Consider the following 13122-nt stretch of genomic DNA (forward strand, 5'->3'; position numbering starts at 1 on the left):
GGAAGTACTTTATTCTGTTTAAAGTCCGTTTTCCGTTCTCTGTTCACGTTGTTCCGGGTTCGATCCCCACCATGGACTTATGGAGCTGGCCTTACTGCAAGAGAGAGTGACGGAAAAAGCTCCGAATAACAACAATAAAGAGAAGAGACACAAAATCCGGGTAGTTAAATAACAGTGATCAGTGATGAAGTGAAATTTTGACCTGGCCGTCAGGTCGTCTCTGCAGCTGTTTGGGTTGGTCTCCATGGCAACAGCGTCTCACCTGTCAGGTGAGAGGGAGGCGCGTGTGTGCAGCTGAGAGAGTGAGACATCCTGTTGGGCACGGACGAGCTCTGAGCCGAAGGAGAAGGCGTGAGCGCGCCACCTGCCGGCGGACCCGAGCTGCTGCAGCCCGGAGAGGTCAGACCGCTTCAGTCCACTTCCTGAGACCAGGACCCGGCTCCCAGGTCAGAGGGCAAAGGTCAGCTGACCACCGTCCGTTCCAGACAGGTCGTGAAGATCATCCCGTGTCTCCTTTTTTCGGTTTGAAATTCATTTTATTTGTTATGAATTAATAAGAAAAGTCTCTTTGGGATCGTTTCAGATCTTTATTGGTTCAGTTTGTTTAGTGTCATTTGATTTCTCGTTTTGGTCGTCTTACATCTCCTCAATGTCCCTTTAATGAATATTTAGAAGAAAGCCTTTATTTTCATTGTTACACACACTGAGATAATCAGTGCACACACATTTACACTCTGAAATAGACATGTACAGACAACACAGGGCCCCACAGGCTCATGCAAGAGGCAGCTTGATTTGGGGGGGAACAGTGCCTTGCTCAGGGGCACCTCAGCAGTGCCCTAGAGGTGGACTGGCACCTTTCCATCCACCAGTCCACACTTTACTTGTCTTTGGCCAGGCTGGGATGTGAACCAGCAACCCAACCCACTGAGCTACTGTCGCCAATTTAATTCAGTGTCAGTTTGGCTACGTTAAGACTGACACAGATGACATTCATTAGTTTGAATGATAATCAATTTGATTGAAATAATCCAAAGTGAAGGAGCAGCTGCTGTCTGTGTCCTGAGCTTTCAACCACATTCAGGTCTTGTTCCTCAACAGCTATATATAATGATACGTGATAAAGACCAGCAGTGACGATGTTAAATTAAATGAAGTGTTTTCAGTTTCTTTTCATTAACGAACATGTCTTTCACATAAAATCAAAAATCTCTGTCAGTGTTTTGAGCTGAAAAGCTTCTTTTTTTTTTTCATTCTGTTTCATTATCATCACAAAACATAGTGCACATTTCATACATTCGACGCAACAATTAAAATGTGTTTTTCCTCTGGTGACATAATTACAAAAATATATTTCTATGAATCAATTTTCCGTCGCACTTCACTGTGAACTCTGGATTAATTTAAGAATATTTTTTCAGCTCGTGAACAAACACACTTCAAACAAGAATGTGAGGAGATACGAGGCTGTCCACTCCTGGTGGAAAACCAGGAGTCTGTGTGCAGCTCTGCTGTAAACTGTGTGTGACCAAACAACAACCAGACTATTGTGTTTGCTCAGCGCAGCGTTTCTCTGCAGAGCCCGGCCTGAATAACAAGAAGAAAATCTGTTGACGGCGACACAAAGTGTTTTCTGTTTCAGCCTCTTCTTCAGACGGAAAAGAAGATTCACATTCTCGTTTTCAGGGCTGAAACATTTTTCTGATTCACAGGCTGTTCAGACGTCTTTGACCATGTGACGTGTTTGCTGAGGGGATTCGAGGGCTTCTTCTACAAACAGCACATATCTGCTGTCTTAGTCATTTATCAGCCATAAAAACAAGAAAAATACTTGGCAGCTTCGCAAACGTTCAAATCTTTCTGCTCCGTCTCAGAAGTTTTATTATGTCATATTTTTCTCCTGTTGGATTAAACTGACCAACAGAATCACATTGTCCTGTTGGTTTGATTAAAAAGCTCAGCCTGTTGTCAGTTCATTGGTAAGTAACAGTTTCTGTGCAGACTAAGAATTATCTGAGTTATTTAACCAGCAGCAGCCTGCAGTTCCTCTGATGACCACTAGTTTGGGGGCGAAGGTCTTTTTACAGCAGTTTAACTGACTTTAAGTGATTCCTAAGTTTAAAATCCAAATCAAGAGAAAACCTTTGATGGAATTTAATGTGTTTTGACCAACGTCTCAACTCTGAAGTGTCCGTGATGTGTTCTGAGACATTTAGAAGCACAAACTTTTTCCAACACTGCTGTGAAACATCTGACACCAGAATTCTGGCCAAAAACAAAAAAAAAAAAAATTAAGATAAAAGATTTGGAGCTTCCCAAAAGTTTGACTTGACCTTCAGGGAATAATGAAGGGTCTTAACAAAGGTTGTTGTATTCTAAGAAAGTGACTCCAGATGTGTTAATGAGGAAAACAGCCGTTGGAATAATTTGACTGTTAATTAAGTTAAAAGAGAAAAAACTGATGACTTTGGCTGAAGTGAGTTCTGCTGAGAACTCTGGACTCTTCTTCGTGTTCATGTATTTCAAATATTCTTTTCATCATTATAACCATTTTTGAAGGGTTTGTTAGAAGCTGATTGGACAGTTTTCCTTCTGGTTGCCATGGTTACAGTTTGATGAAGAGGACGGCGGTGACCACGGCGAAGCCCACCAGCAGCATGGCCACCTTGGGGATGCGGAGCCTGGGGGAGTTGAGCTCATGTGGCAGGATCTCCATGAAGGTGATGTAGATGAAGGTCCCCGTCGCCAGCCCCTCCAGGCTGCAGCGGGCCAGCTGGTGCTGCGGGAGCACCTTGGTCTCCGTGAGGCTGATGCCCAGGCCGATGCCCAGCGGCGACATGACGGCGAACAGCAGCAGGCAGCCAGCCACCACGGAGCGCCGCAGCCGGCTCTGAGACAGCTTAAAGGCCAGACTGAAGGCGATGATGCTCTTGTGGATCATCAGCGCCAAGCAGATCTCCAAGACCTCTTTCCCCTCCTCCTGCAGCCCCACAGCCAAACCCTCGAACACCGAGTGCAGAGACAGAGAGAAGACCAGGATGAAGGCCCGCAGGGCCAACTGGGAGCCAAAGTCCACATGGAAGTCGCCGCCACCGCCCTCGTGGGACCCGTGCGGGTGATGGGTGTGATGGAATCCATTCCTGTCGTTGGCCTGGATGCTGGACTCCACCAACAGAGACCGGCGCTCCTCCAAGTACGAGGACGACTGGTCCTTGAAGGCCAAAACCACCTGCTCCAGCACCAGGACCAAGAAGAAACCCATGGCCACGATGAACTCAGGCAGAGGGAACTGGAGCTGCAGGACACAAGACAAGATCTGGACTCTGGACTGGACCGGAGGCTGCAGGTCCAGCCACCAGACCTCAGTCCATATGTTAACTTAAAGTGATTCTGGACAATCAGACAGCTGGCTTTTATGAGCTGAACTTCATTATTCATTCATTCATTCATCTCCAACCGCTTATCCGTTTCCAGGTCACAGGGAACCTCATTATGTGGCAACTTACGAAATGTAAATCTGACTGATGGCCAAAATTGGAGTGGATTAGGATTAAAATTAGACATTTGGTCTCTACGAGAGGCTCCACCCACTGACTGTAACTCCACCCACTGGTCCCCAAAATAGAGTTTATAAATGTATGGTGTTTTAATGACGCTGCCAAACAAATTAATATATGTGCTTACCGTATATGTTCACAACCTGTTAGACCATAAAGATATTTTAAATGTGTGTAAATACTAATTTCACTATGAATATTAAATATGTGTTATAAATGAATATCACTGTACATCCACACTTTCCGGCCTTCTGTCTGAGAAAACTAAATGTTGACCTGTTCCTTTACGTTCAGGCGGAAACTCAATTTTCTGATTTGGAAATGAACATTCTTTCCTAAATAATAATAAATACTTTTTCACATTTTCTGAAATAAGTTAAATGTACAAGCTAAATTTAAAAGGTTGTTTGTTTTCGGCACAAACAGTCTTTTGTTTACGACCTACTGAAACCTCTCGTACTCTGCTGGTATCATTAAATACTGCGGTTCTGACGACACATTGCTGAAGAGAGGAAAACCAGCGGATGTGGAAAAGATTCAGATGTGAGATAAAGACACTTTACACAGATACACATCTGGACACATCTGCTGTTCAAAGATTGTTGTGGGGCAAATTCATTAAAGGTTAAATATCAAGACGAGTCCAATGTCTGGTCCGGTCTGGTCTGGTCCGGTCTGGTCTGGTCTGGTCTGATCTGGTCTGGCCTGGTCTGGTCTGGTCTGGTCTGGTCTGGTCTGATCTGGTCTGGCCTGGTCTGGTCTGGTCTGGTCTGGTCTGGTCTGATCTGGTCCGGTCTGGTCTGGTCCGGCCTGGTCTGATCTGATCTGATCTGGTTCGGTCTGGTCTGGTCCAGTCCTGTCTAATCTGATCTGATCTGGTCCGGCCTGGTCTGCTCTGGTCTGGTCCGGTCTGGTCTGATCTGATCTGATCTGGTCCGGCCTGGTCTGCTCTGGTCTGGTCCGGTCTGGTCTGATCTGATCCGGTCCGATCTGATCCGGTCCGATCTGATCCGGTCCGATCTGATCCGGTCCGATCTGATCCGGTCCAGTCCTGTCTGGTCTAATCTGATCTGATCTGGTCCGGCCTGGTCTGGTCCGGTCTGGTCTGATCTGATCTGATCTGGTCCGGCCTGGTCTGCTCTGGTCTGGTCCAGTCTGGTCCGATCTGATCCGGTCCAGTCCTGTCTGGTCTAATCTGATCTGATCTGGTCTGGTCCGGTCTGGTCTGGTCTGGCCTGGTCTGGTCTGGTCTGGTCTGGTCTGGTCTGGCCTGGTCTGGTCTGGTCTGGTCTGGTCTGGTCTGATCTGATCTGGTTCGGTCTGGTCTGGTCCAGTCCTGTCTAATCTGATCTGATCTGGTCCGGCCTGGTCTGCTCTGGTCTGGTCCGGTCTGGTCTGATCTGATCTGATCTGGTCCGGCCTGGTCTGCTCTGGTCTGGTCCGGTCTGGTCCGGTCTGGTCTGATCTGATCCGGTCCGATCTGATCCGGTCCAGTCCTGTCTGGTCTAATCTGATCTGATCTGGTCCGGCCTGGTCTGGTCCGGCCTGGTCTGCTCTGGTCTGGTCCGGTCTGGTCTGATCTGATCTGATCTGGTCCGGCCTGGTCTGCTCTGGTCTGGTCCAGTCTGGTCCGATCTGATCCGGTCCAGTCCTGTCTGGTCTAATCTGATCTGATCTGGTCTGGTCCGGTCTGGTCTGGTCCGGCCTGGTCTGCTCTGGTCTGGTCCGGTCTGGTCTGATCTGATCTGGTTCGGTCTGATCCGGTCCAGTCCTGTCTAATCTGATCTGATCTGGTCCGGCCTGGTCTGGTCTGGTCCGGTCCGGTCTTACTGTGATGCCTGCATTGCTGAAGGCCTCTGTGATGTCCTGCAGGTAGTCCGGCAGCAGGTCCAGCAGGCAGGTGGCCAAAAAGACTCCTCCAGCAAAACAGCTGACCAAACTCAGCAGCCTGCGCCGCAAATCTGAAAGACCAAGAACCAGGACCAGGATCAGGATCAGGATCAGAGTCCCTGTGCAGTATTAGAGCTAACGCTGAGTGGAGCCAAGCGAGACCAGACATCTCCTATAAACTTTTCTGTTCTGGTTCCAGTCTCGTTCCAGACTCCTGAACAGAGACCGGTGTCCTGGTTCCTGACCTGGATCCACGCTGCCACGTCCCACCCCCCGAACCAGGCAGAGGGGGGCCAGTCCAAACAGGAGGGTGACGGACAGCAGGACCACCAGCGCTCCCAGTTTGATCTCCAGGGCGGGGACGTTGGCCGGGCGGACCTGCAGGCCGGTGGTGTCCCTCCCAGGAGACATGAGGACAGAAGAGAGCTGTCCTCTGGAAGACATGTTGGTCTGTCTGCACCTCCTCAACCAGCCGCCATGGACCGAACGAGAGCCGAGAGTCTGAGGACAACATCGAACATGGAGACCTGGACTCTGGTCTGAACAGCCTTAAACTGCTGTATACTTGAAGTCTATGGGAAAATGTCCCTCCCCCTCCCTGATGAGTTTATGGTCTCAGTCTGAAATACAACATGATGCTCAGTTTTTAAACGTCACTTCAGTTCAGAGTTAGAGTTGTTTTAAAAAGCCAAGCTGGCTGACAGACAAACAGGCTTTTATTTTTTCATCTCAGTTTACTGTCTGTCAGCTGCTGTTATCTGTTTACTGGAAAGGTTCATTTTCTCTCTCTGAAGGGTGATAAACTATTTTAAGACTGTAGGTCAAAGGTCATGTGCAGGCACATTTCTGCAGTAAACCAAGTGGACCAGCAGCATCATTACAGTTAACAACCCTAACCCATTAACATCCGTTAACAACTAACCCAAACCCTAAAATTTATAACAGCTAACATGAGAAAATCATTTTACTTGATTATTGTGATGAGATTGATCTCGTTACCAGTGAGTCCAGTGAGTCCAGTGAGTCCAGTGAGTCCAGTGAGTCCTCGGTGACGTCACATCAGTCTGAGCTGTTTCTGTCGGCCATCTTGGCTTTTTAAAACAACTTTAGGTCTCAACTGAAACAACAATCACCTAAAAACTGAACATCATGTTGTATTTCAGACTGAGACCATAAACTCATCAGGGAGGAGGGACATTTTCCCATAGACTTCAACACAGCCAGTCGAGTCACCCCCTGGTGGTCAAAAGTTCATTTTTATTTTGTTGTTTGAAAATAAAAATGAACTTTAGTTAGTTTTGTGATTTTTTTCTTGTGTTTTTAACCAACTGAAGAAAAAAGTTCAGCTGACTTCAAAGAGTCCGAATCTTCACGTTTTACTGTCTAATGTGTTTAACAACAACAACAGTAACACAAACAGGGTTCGATAACAACAACAACAACAACAGTAACACAAACAGGGTTCGACAGAGAGGGAAAATGCTCAGTTACAGAAACTGATCGGGTCCTGGTCCTGACAGGTTCTGGTCCTGGTCCTGGTCCTGGTCGGGTTCTGGAGGATCAGGAGTTGTTCTGTTTATTCTGATCTCGGGTTAAAGTGTATTTTCGAATCGGACCGCGACATTTACACCTGCTGTGGACCGGACCGGACCGGACCGGGCCGGACCAGACCAGCTCCTGTCGTTCTGGAAACTTCTCAGAAACTTCTGACTTTTCGCTGGCCCGTTTTTTCCTCCCGGTCCGGACCGGCAGACCTACCGGATTCCGGATCAAGCAGCTCGGACCGGGCCTGATCAGGAGAACCAGACTCTTCTGGATCCAGTGAGGTCCACTTCGGTGTTCCTGTCGTTCCTCAGTGGAGTCCGGGAAGTGGTGACTCAGTTCCCATCAGCTGATCTTTATGATGGAGTTCTGTCAAGTTCCACATAACAACACACCACTTCCGGTTTACAAAATAAGAGTGTCGTCCTCTATGTGGAGCAGAGTTCTGTCACTCCTGATGGTTTCATCTTCAGTCACTCAGTTCCTGATGTATTTGGGGAGTGTTGGTTGCATTTTAAATAATATTTGCTTTTTCAATATTACACGTTTGATGATTTTTTACTTTCTATGTTGTCTTATTTTTTCTTCATGATATATTTACAGCTTAGATGAGTTCCTTATAAAAACTTAACTGGTTTTAACAAATGCTGTTTATTACACAGTTACGAGAGTCTGTCATTATTAGAATTTGTCCTCTGAAGACATTTTATCTGACTCCCGTCCCGATTTACTGGATTGTTGTTTATTGTTTTTTTTTTTATATGAAATAAAATGATGATCTGTCAACAAATGCTCCGCCCATTTTCTCGACACCACTTCTTGTTGTATATTTATTTATTTGTTGAAACTACAGTTTAAATGCATCCTTCACATCCAACTGTGCTGTTTTTTCTCCCAGTCGACTTTTATTTTGATGGTTGTCGGTGGTGTTTCCGGTTGTATTGTGTTGACTTCACGGTGCTGCAGCTGGGTGGTGAATCCTGGAACAGTCAGTGTGTTCAGAGCCTTTCAGCAGAGATGAACCTGAGCAGTGGGAGTGACTTCCTCTGATGATATTTATGTGTTTTGTTTTGTTTTGTTTTTTTTGTTAAAACAGCGCGTGTGTATAAAAGTGTGTGTTTGAAGTTGTGTTGCAGTTACAGTTTGCCTATCTGGCCTTTTTGCACCTCACATAACTTTTTATTTGAATTCAGACCTTCCGACAGATTAAATTCCTTCATGATCTGCAGACGTTCACAGAAGAAGAAAAACAGCCTGAGACTCTTAATAGAGCAGAAAAGGACTCTGGGAAAACACGAAGGCCTCAATGTGTCTCATTTTTTTTCACGTCCATCAGTAACCACAAAAACTCGCAACAACCTGAAACTAAAAAACTAAAAATTTCCTTATGAACAAAGACTTTGAGATAATTCAAGTATTGAAAAACAACAAAGAAGTCAGACTGAAACGGGTCAAAGTTTTATTCAGGCTCTTCTTTTGGTGAGAAGAATGACAGAAATATGCTGACAGGAAGTGAACATCATGTGAGATCATAAACTTTGAACTTTATCCTTCAAACATGCAATAAACATTTTAAAAAATCTTCTTCTTGGCTGATTTGTCACGTGCAGAAAATAAAACTGAATTTTAATACAAAATGTTAAAAGGTTAAGGATCAGGAGGAGTTACCACCCGGTGTTACCCATAAACGCTCATGTTCTCTGGAACAGGAAGCCTTCGTGTAACACCAAGGAGTCCTGGACCTTTTGACCCCTGAAGTCAGCTGAGATGATCGTAGGACCGTGAAAACCCCACCGGATCAGAACTCCCAGAAACTGGTCAAGACAAGTGAGTTCTCAGGCGTCCTCTGTAACGACACAGTGGTGATGAACCAGATGTCCTTCAGCCCACTAAGACATCCATAAAGCCAGCATGACTCAGAGGTCTCTCTCCAGCAGGACTTCCTCCCAGTAGTCCTTGAAAAATGACACATTGGCGTTATTCTGGCAGAACTGACGCAGCCCGGGCCAAACGGCAGGGTCCATGTAGGTATGGACGACCAGGTACCCCTGGACGCTCGGCAGCAACGCTTCAAGTTGAGCCAGAAAAACGGAGCAGACCGAAGACAAACGGTGACCAAAGATGTTGATGTTGATGCGCAGGGCGTCATGGCGGTAAGGGACGGCGTACGGTGGCGTGCACAGGCTCATGGCAGAGGGCTCCGACTCACAATCTACAATCCACGTCACCTGTCTGCGCCGCAGCACCTCCAGGTTGGACTCCTGCGGCTTCAGAGGCTCCCAGTCACAGAGGATGGTTTTTCCAGGCAGCAGGTTGGAAATCACATGATCACTCAGGATCAGAGTCTCCGCTTGCTGCTGGCTCAGTCTGACCGCACCGCTGGGGGACGAGTCAGCTTGGCGGGACAGTCTGGAGTGAAGCTCTGCGATGAAGGGGCCGAGGTCAGTGGCCGCACAGCACAGAGATAAGATGGCCTGTAGGGGGCGACACAGTCAACATCAGCACTGAAACGGACCACAACAATGAGCGCTGCAAAAAAATTCTTCGTTTTCAAAATTTCATCTCTGGGTTGGACAAAAAGCTGTCAACATGTCGGGCCTTAAAAGTTGGTCAAACAACAGGGCTCAAAAATTCACCGACATCACTGAGATGTTTCTGGATTTAAATTGGAAGCCAACATTTTATCAAAGAATCCAGTTTTACACCCCAAAATAAGAATTTACTTTGTGGCGACCAAATTTCTGTCAACAAAGAAAAGTTGTGCATCATAATAAAAATGAAAACACCTCTTTGGCTATGAGTCTTCTCTTTTGCAGAATCTCTGCTGAAGGCTGGTCTCCTCGGGTCACCCTAACAGCAGAGACTTCTGGGTAGTGGCGGCGGATGTAGTTGGTCACATGGCTCTGGAGGGCGCCAGCGATTCCACGACCTCTTAAATCAGGTACGACCCTAAAACCCTGTAACACGACCGTCTGACCGCCGTCCACGAACAGAGCAGACTCCATCGCCACCTACAGGACACACAGGCGTGAGCCGACGCAGGAAGAACCTTTGATCCTTGTGATGTCTGCGGTTCTTACCACTCTGGTGTTCATCCTGCCGATGAAGATGAGGCGTCCCGGCTCCTGCACCCAGCGGTGGAAGGTAGCAGGCAGGTAGTCCAGTCCGCTGTAGTCATCCTTGCTGCAGATTTTCAGGATCTGCATCATAATCACATCGACCGCCGTCAACTAAGCAGCTTCAACTCAAAGCAACATTAGCATTAACATTTAGCATCCAACGCTAACATCACGTGATAAAGCTCATGTGCTAGCATGTGACGAATGCTGACATTATTGTTTGTATACTCTGAAAACCTTCATGCTGCTGTCAGTAGTTTTTATCAGAAATGGAGCCATTTTCTCATAGACTTCAATTTAATGTGATTTTTTTAGAGCCAGCGGCGTTGCCCCCGGTGGTCTTTATGGACCACTTCTCAAACATAGATAACACAGCTGATTGTCAGTTATTCATTAAACCTGCTCGTTCCATTCAAGCTCGCTGAGCTTTGATAAGAAGGCCAGTTAAAGTAAAAACAAGGACAAACTAAAATCAGCTGGAACTGTTAACAATAACCGTGCTGACCTTGGCGAAGTCGTCCTCCTGTGCGAAGCTGAACTCCACATCACAGACCTCCCCTGCTGAAGACATCTGGAACCAGAACGGCTGATCTGAGTCTCCTTTCACAGTCTGGCTTGGATCAGATACAGAGATTTCGGTGTGTTCTTTCTTCTGAGCTTCAAGAAGCAGCTCAGCCTTTTGTCAGTTTCCCTCTGTGGACTCCGGACTCCCGATCAGGAAGTTCATTTGCCGAGTCAGTTAAAAAGAGAACAAGAGCAACCACTGGGCTGCGTTCAAGATTCAGAGCAGAGTGTAAAGTTGGTGTTTGAAATTCAAAATGTCAAAGTGATGATTCAACACTTTTGTGTTCGACCCTGAACGCCCCTTCAGCTGCTGCTCTGCTGTGGGGGGATAACTGTCCTCTGGATTAAACGCTCAGGGTCAATGTGTCCCGGCGCTGAACTGAATGCCGGGGCATTTTGGGTCAAGCTCAGATGTGAAGACAACACAATGTTGAAGAGTAACATCAACAAACGATCTGCTGGAACATAAAGAGAACCAGGAAGTGGTTGTCATCATCATTGTGTAAAATACAACAACTCTGAAATCAGACAACGAAGCAGCTCAGCACAAAACTTTAATGAGGCCACTACAGGTCAGTACAAACAAACAAACAAACACACTGCTGGTCTGATCTCCTGAAAAACGGCTCATTGAACTGAAGCTGCATATTTTCTCCTGACGCAGGAAGCAACATGGAGTCAAACAGGTCAAAGGTCAGAGTCTGTTCTTGAGCGCAGGCTGATTTATAAGAATATCTGGTATGTTTTTCTACTTTGTGTCCTCGGCGGCTCCTCTGAGTCCGGACGCCACAGGTCAAGCGGTTCTTCTGGTTGTACCATGTTTGAATCCACTGAGGGATCATGGGACGTTTTCCTGACTCAGGAAAAAAGCTTTATTTGTTATTCTGGGAAATGGATCATGAATTTTATTCATCAATAATCATAACCCTGAAGGCCCGTGGACCAGTTTGGTGTCATTATTTAACAGGCTGGGCTGGGAATCGAACAGGGTTCATAAAAGACCCCTGTCTGGATCCAACTGTTACAGCTGATCCAGCAGGCCAATCACAACATTTAACATGTTTTACCTTTTCCTCTAAAACACTGACTTTGACTCTGATACTCGTACGTGCACCAGCGGTCAGCACTGTCCCCTCGTAGCTGAAGGTTTTGGGTTTGAAGCCTGATCCAGTTTATTCGGTCGAGTTGAGGTCATCCTGATTACATCACTGATGATGTCACTGTAGTGCGACCTCATGTTCCCTTCAAACATTCGATCCTGGTCCTGGTGAAGAGAGTCCAAACCAGCAGTGAACCATTTGTCCACTTCCTGGTTCTGCAGGTCTCCATGATTCAGACCAGTCAAATATCATGTTGTCTCCTGTGTCCTTGAGTCCTCAGTTTGTTTCCTTTTCTGCTCCTTACGTCCTTGCTTCCTTGCCTGTCGTCTGTCGTCAGCGGTGCCCTGTCATTGGCTGTCGCTCTCTCCCAGCAGCCAATAGGTGGTCATCTTCCCTTTGCCCTTGACCTCGATCTCTCCTCTGAGCTCCAGCTGGAAACAGTTGAACTCCAGCAGAACGTCACGAGTCGCCGCCGACACGTGGATCTTCAGAGCTGCACGCACACACACACACACACACACACACACACACACACACACACAGTACTTTTAATTTTCATACATTTTTATTTTACAGATGAAGTTTATATTGAAACTTTTAACATAAGTGAAGCCAAAGCTGAATGAAAGCATCTGGGCAATGACCATCAGGGGCGGAGCATAAACCTGACCACGCAGAGGTCTACCCTCAGACCATCTGGACCACCAGCAGGTCTACCACTGACCTTCTCCACTTGACTCCATCCGTGACGACGTGTTGACGGTGTCGCCGAACAGACAGTAACGGGGCATCTTCAGACCTACAACTCCTGCACACACCGGACCTGCACACAGGAAACAGTCAGAGTCACTTCCTGTCAGAACCCTGAGCATAAGAGGATTGAAAGGACCCCCGCTCACCACTGTGGATACCGATCCTCAGCTTCAGCTGCTGCTCCGGTCTGTGCCGGATCTTGAAAGTCCGGACGGCGTCCAGCAGGGCGAGCGCCATCCGGCTGATCTCTCTGCCATGCAGCTTCCCGTTCCTCACCGGCAGCCCGGAAACCACCATGTAGGCGTCACCGATGGTCTCCACCTGAGGGCGCCATAGCAACAGGGACAACAGGTGAGGGACTGTCCAGACTAACCAGCTGATCTGATCTGCTGTTCTCTTATTTATCAAATTTATTCTCTTCCACACAAACTTTTTCTGCCACTGTTTCCTCGAGAAGCTCTTTGTGTTGTTGTTGTACTCACCTTGTAAACATCGAAGTTGTCAATGATGGCATCAAAACACGTGTAGAGGTCGTTCAGCAGAGTCACCACCTGCGGACGCACAAACAAAAATAACTGACTAAGATCTGGACCAATC

At 47.0% G+C, this 13122-nt stretch overlaps 3 protein-coding genes across 4 annotated transcripts; all 3 read right to left on the reverse strand.

Annotated features, from left to right (window-relative positions):
- Window positions 1–573: 573 nt before the first annotated feature.
- LOC115045583 (zinc transporter ZIP1) lies at window positions 574–7310 on the reverse strand. Of its 2 annotated transcripts, none has more exons than XM_029505344.1 (4): window positions 7206–7310; window positions 5693–5948; window positions 5388–5518; window positions 574–3295 (listed from the first exon to the last, which is right to left on the reverse strand). In XM_029505344.1, the coding sequence occupies exons 2-4, from the start codon at window positions 5889–5891 to the stop codon at window positions 2606–2608; spliced, it is 1020 nt and encodes a 339-aa protein (XP_029361204.1). In that variant the 5' UTR covers window positions 5892–5948; window positions 7206–7310; the 3' UTR covers window positions 574–2605. The 2 variants fall into 2 exon arrangements, with proteins under 2 accessions (XP_029361204.1, XP_029361205.1); XM_029505345.1 differs by lacking the exon at window positions 7206–7310 and adding an exon at window positions 6939–7196.
- Window positions 7311–8435: 1125 nt separating this feature from the next.
- Window positions 8436–10816, reverse strand: LOC115045375 (histidine N-acetyltransferase-like). The gene is made up of 4 exons (XM_029505023.1): window positions 10614–10816; window positions 10070–10189; window positions 9776–10000; window positions 8436–9463 (listed from the first exon to the last, which is right to left on the reverse strand). The coding sequence occupies exons 1-4, from the start codon at window positions 10677–10679 to the stop codon at window positions 8906–8908; spliced, it is 969 nt and encodes a 322-aa protein (XP_029360883.1). The 5' UTR covers window positions 10680–10816; the 3' UTR covers window positions 8436–8905.
- A 397-nt stretch (window positions 10817–11213) lies between these two features.
- Window positions 11214–13116, reverse strand: LOC115045335 (atrial natriuretic peptide receptor 1-like). The gene is made up of 4 exons (XM_029504962.1): window positions 13008–13116; window positions 12672–12846; window positions 12497–12595; window positions 11214–12265 (listed from the first exon to the last, which is right to left on the reverse strand). The coding sequence occupies exons 2-4, from the start codon at window positions 12820–12822 to the stop codon at window positions 12120–12122; spliced, it is 396 nt and encodes a 131-aa protein (XP_029360822.1). The 5' UTR covers window positions 12823–12846; window positions 13008–13116; the 3' UTR covers window positions 11214–12119.
- Window positions 13117–13122: the final 6 nt, after the last annotated feature.

The sequence above is a fragment of the Echeneis naucrates genome, chromosome 6 (assembly GCF_900963305.1).
Source record: "Echeneis naucrates chromosome 6, fEcheNa1.1, whole genome shotgun sequence".
Classification (NCBI taxonomy): domain Eukaryota; kingdom Metazoa; phylum Chordata; class Actinopteri; order Carangiformes; family Echeneidae; genus Echeneis; species Echeneis naucrates.

What these genes read in the sequence shown, in the direction of transcription:
- LOC115045583 (XM_029505344.1), bottom strand. Translation starts at nt 5,891, where the DNA reads ATGTCTTCCAGAGGACAGCTCTCTTCTGTCCTCATGTCTCCTGGGAGG. An exon ending in ACGTGGCAGCGTGGATCCAG is followed by an intron (nt 5,519 to 5,692) that starts GTCAGGAACCAG and finishes TTGGTCTTTCAG; the next exon opens with ATTTGCGGCGCAGGCTGCTG. An exon ending in TCAGCAATGCAGGCATCACA is followed by an intron (nt 3,296 to 5,387) that starts GTAAGACCGGAC and finishes TGTGTCCTGCAG; the next exon opens with CTCCAGTTCCCTCTGCCTGA.
- LOC115045375 (XM_029505023.1), bottom strand. Translation starts at nt 10,679, where the DNA reads ATGTCTTCAGCAGGGGAGGTCTGTGATGTGGAGTTCAGCTTCGCACAG. An exon ending in GCAGGATGAACACCAGAGTG is followed by an intron (nt 10,001 to 10,069) that starts GTAAGAACCGCA and finishes TGTGTCCTGTAG; the next exon opens with GTGGCGATGGAGTCTGCTCT. An exon ending in GAAGACTCATAGCCAAAGAG is followed by an intron (nt 9,464 to 9,775) that starts GTGTTTTCATTT and finishes CGCCCCCTACAG; the next exon opens with GCCATCTTATCTCTGTGCTG.
- LOC115045335 (XM_029504962.1), bottom strand. Translation starts at nt 12,822, where the DNA reads ATGGTGGTTTCCGGGCTGCCGGTGAGGAACGGGAAGCTGCATGGCAGA. An exon ending in GAGGATCGGTATCCACAGTG is followed by an intron (nt 12,596 to 12,671) that starts GTGAGCGGGGGT and finishes TCCTGTGTGCAG; the next exon opens with GTCCGGTGTGTGCAGGAGTT. An exon ending in GATGGAGTCAAGTGGAGAAG is followed by an intron (nt 12,266 to 12,496) that starts GTCAGTGGTAGA and finishes GTGTGCGTGCAG; the next exon opens with CTCTGAAGATCCACGTGTCG.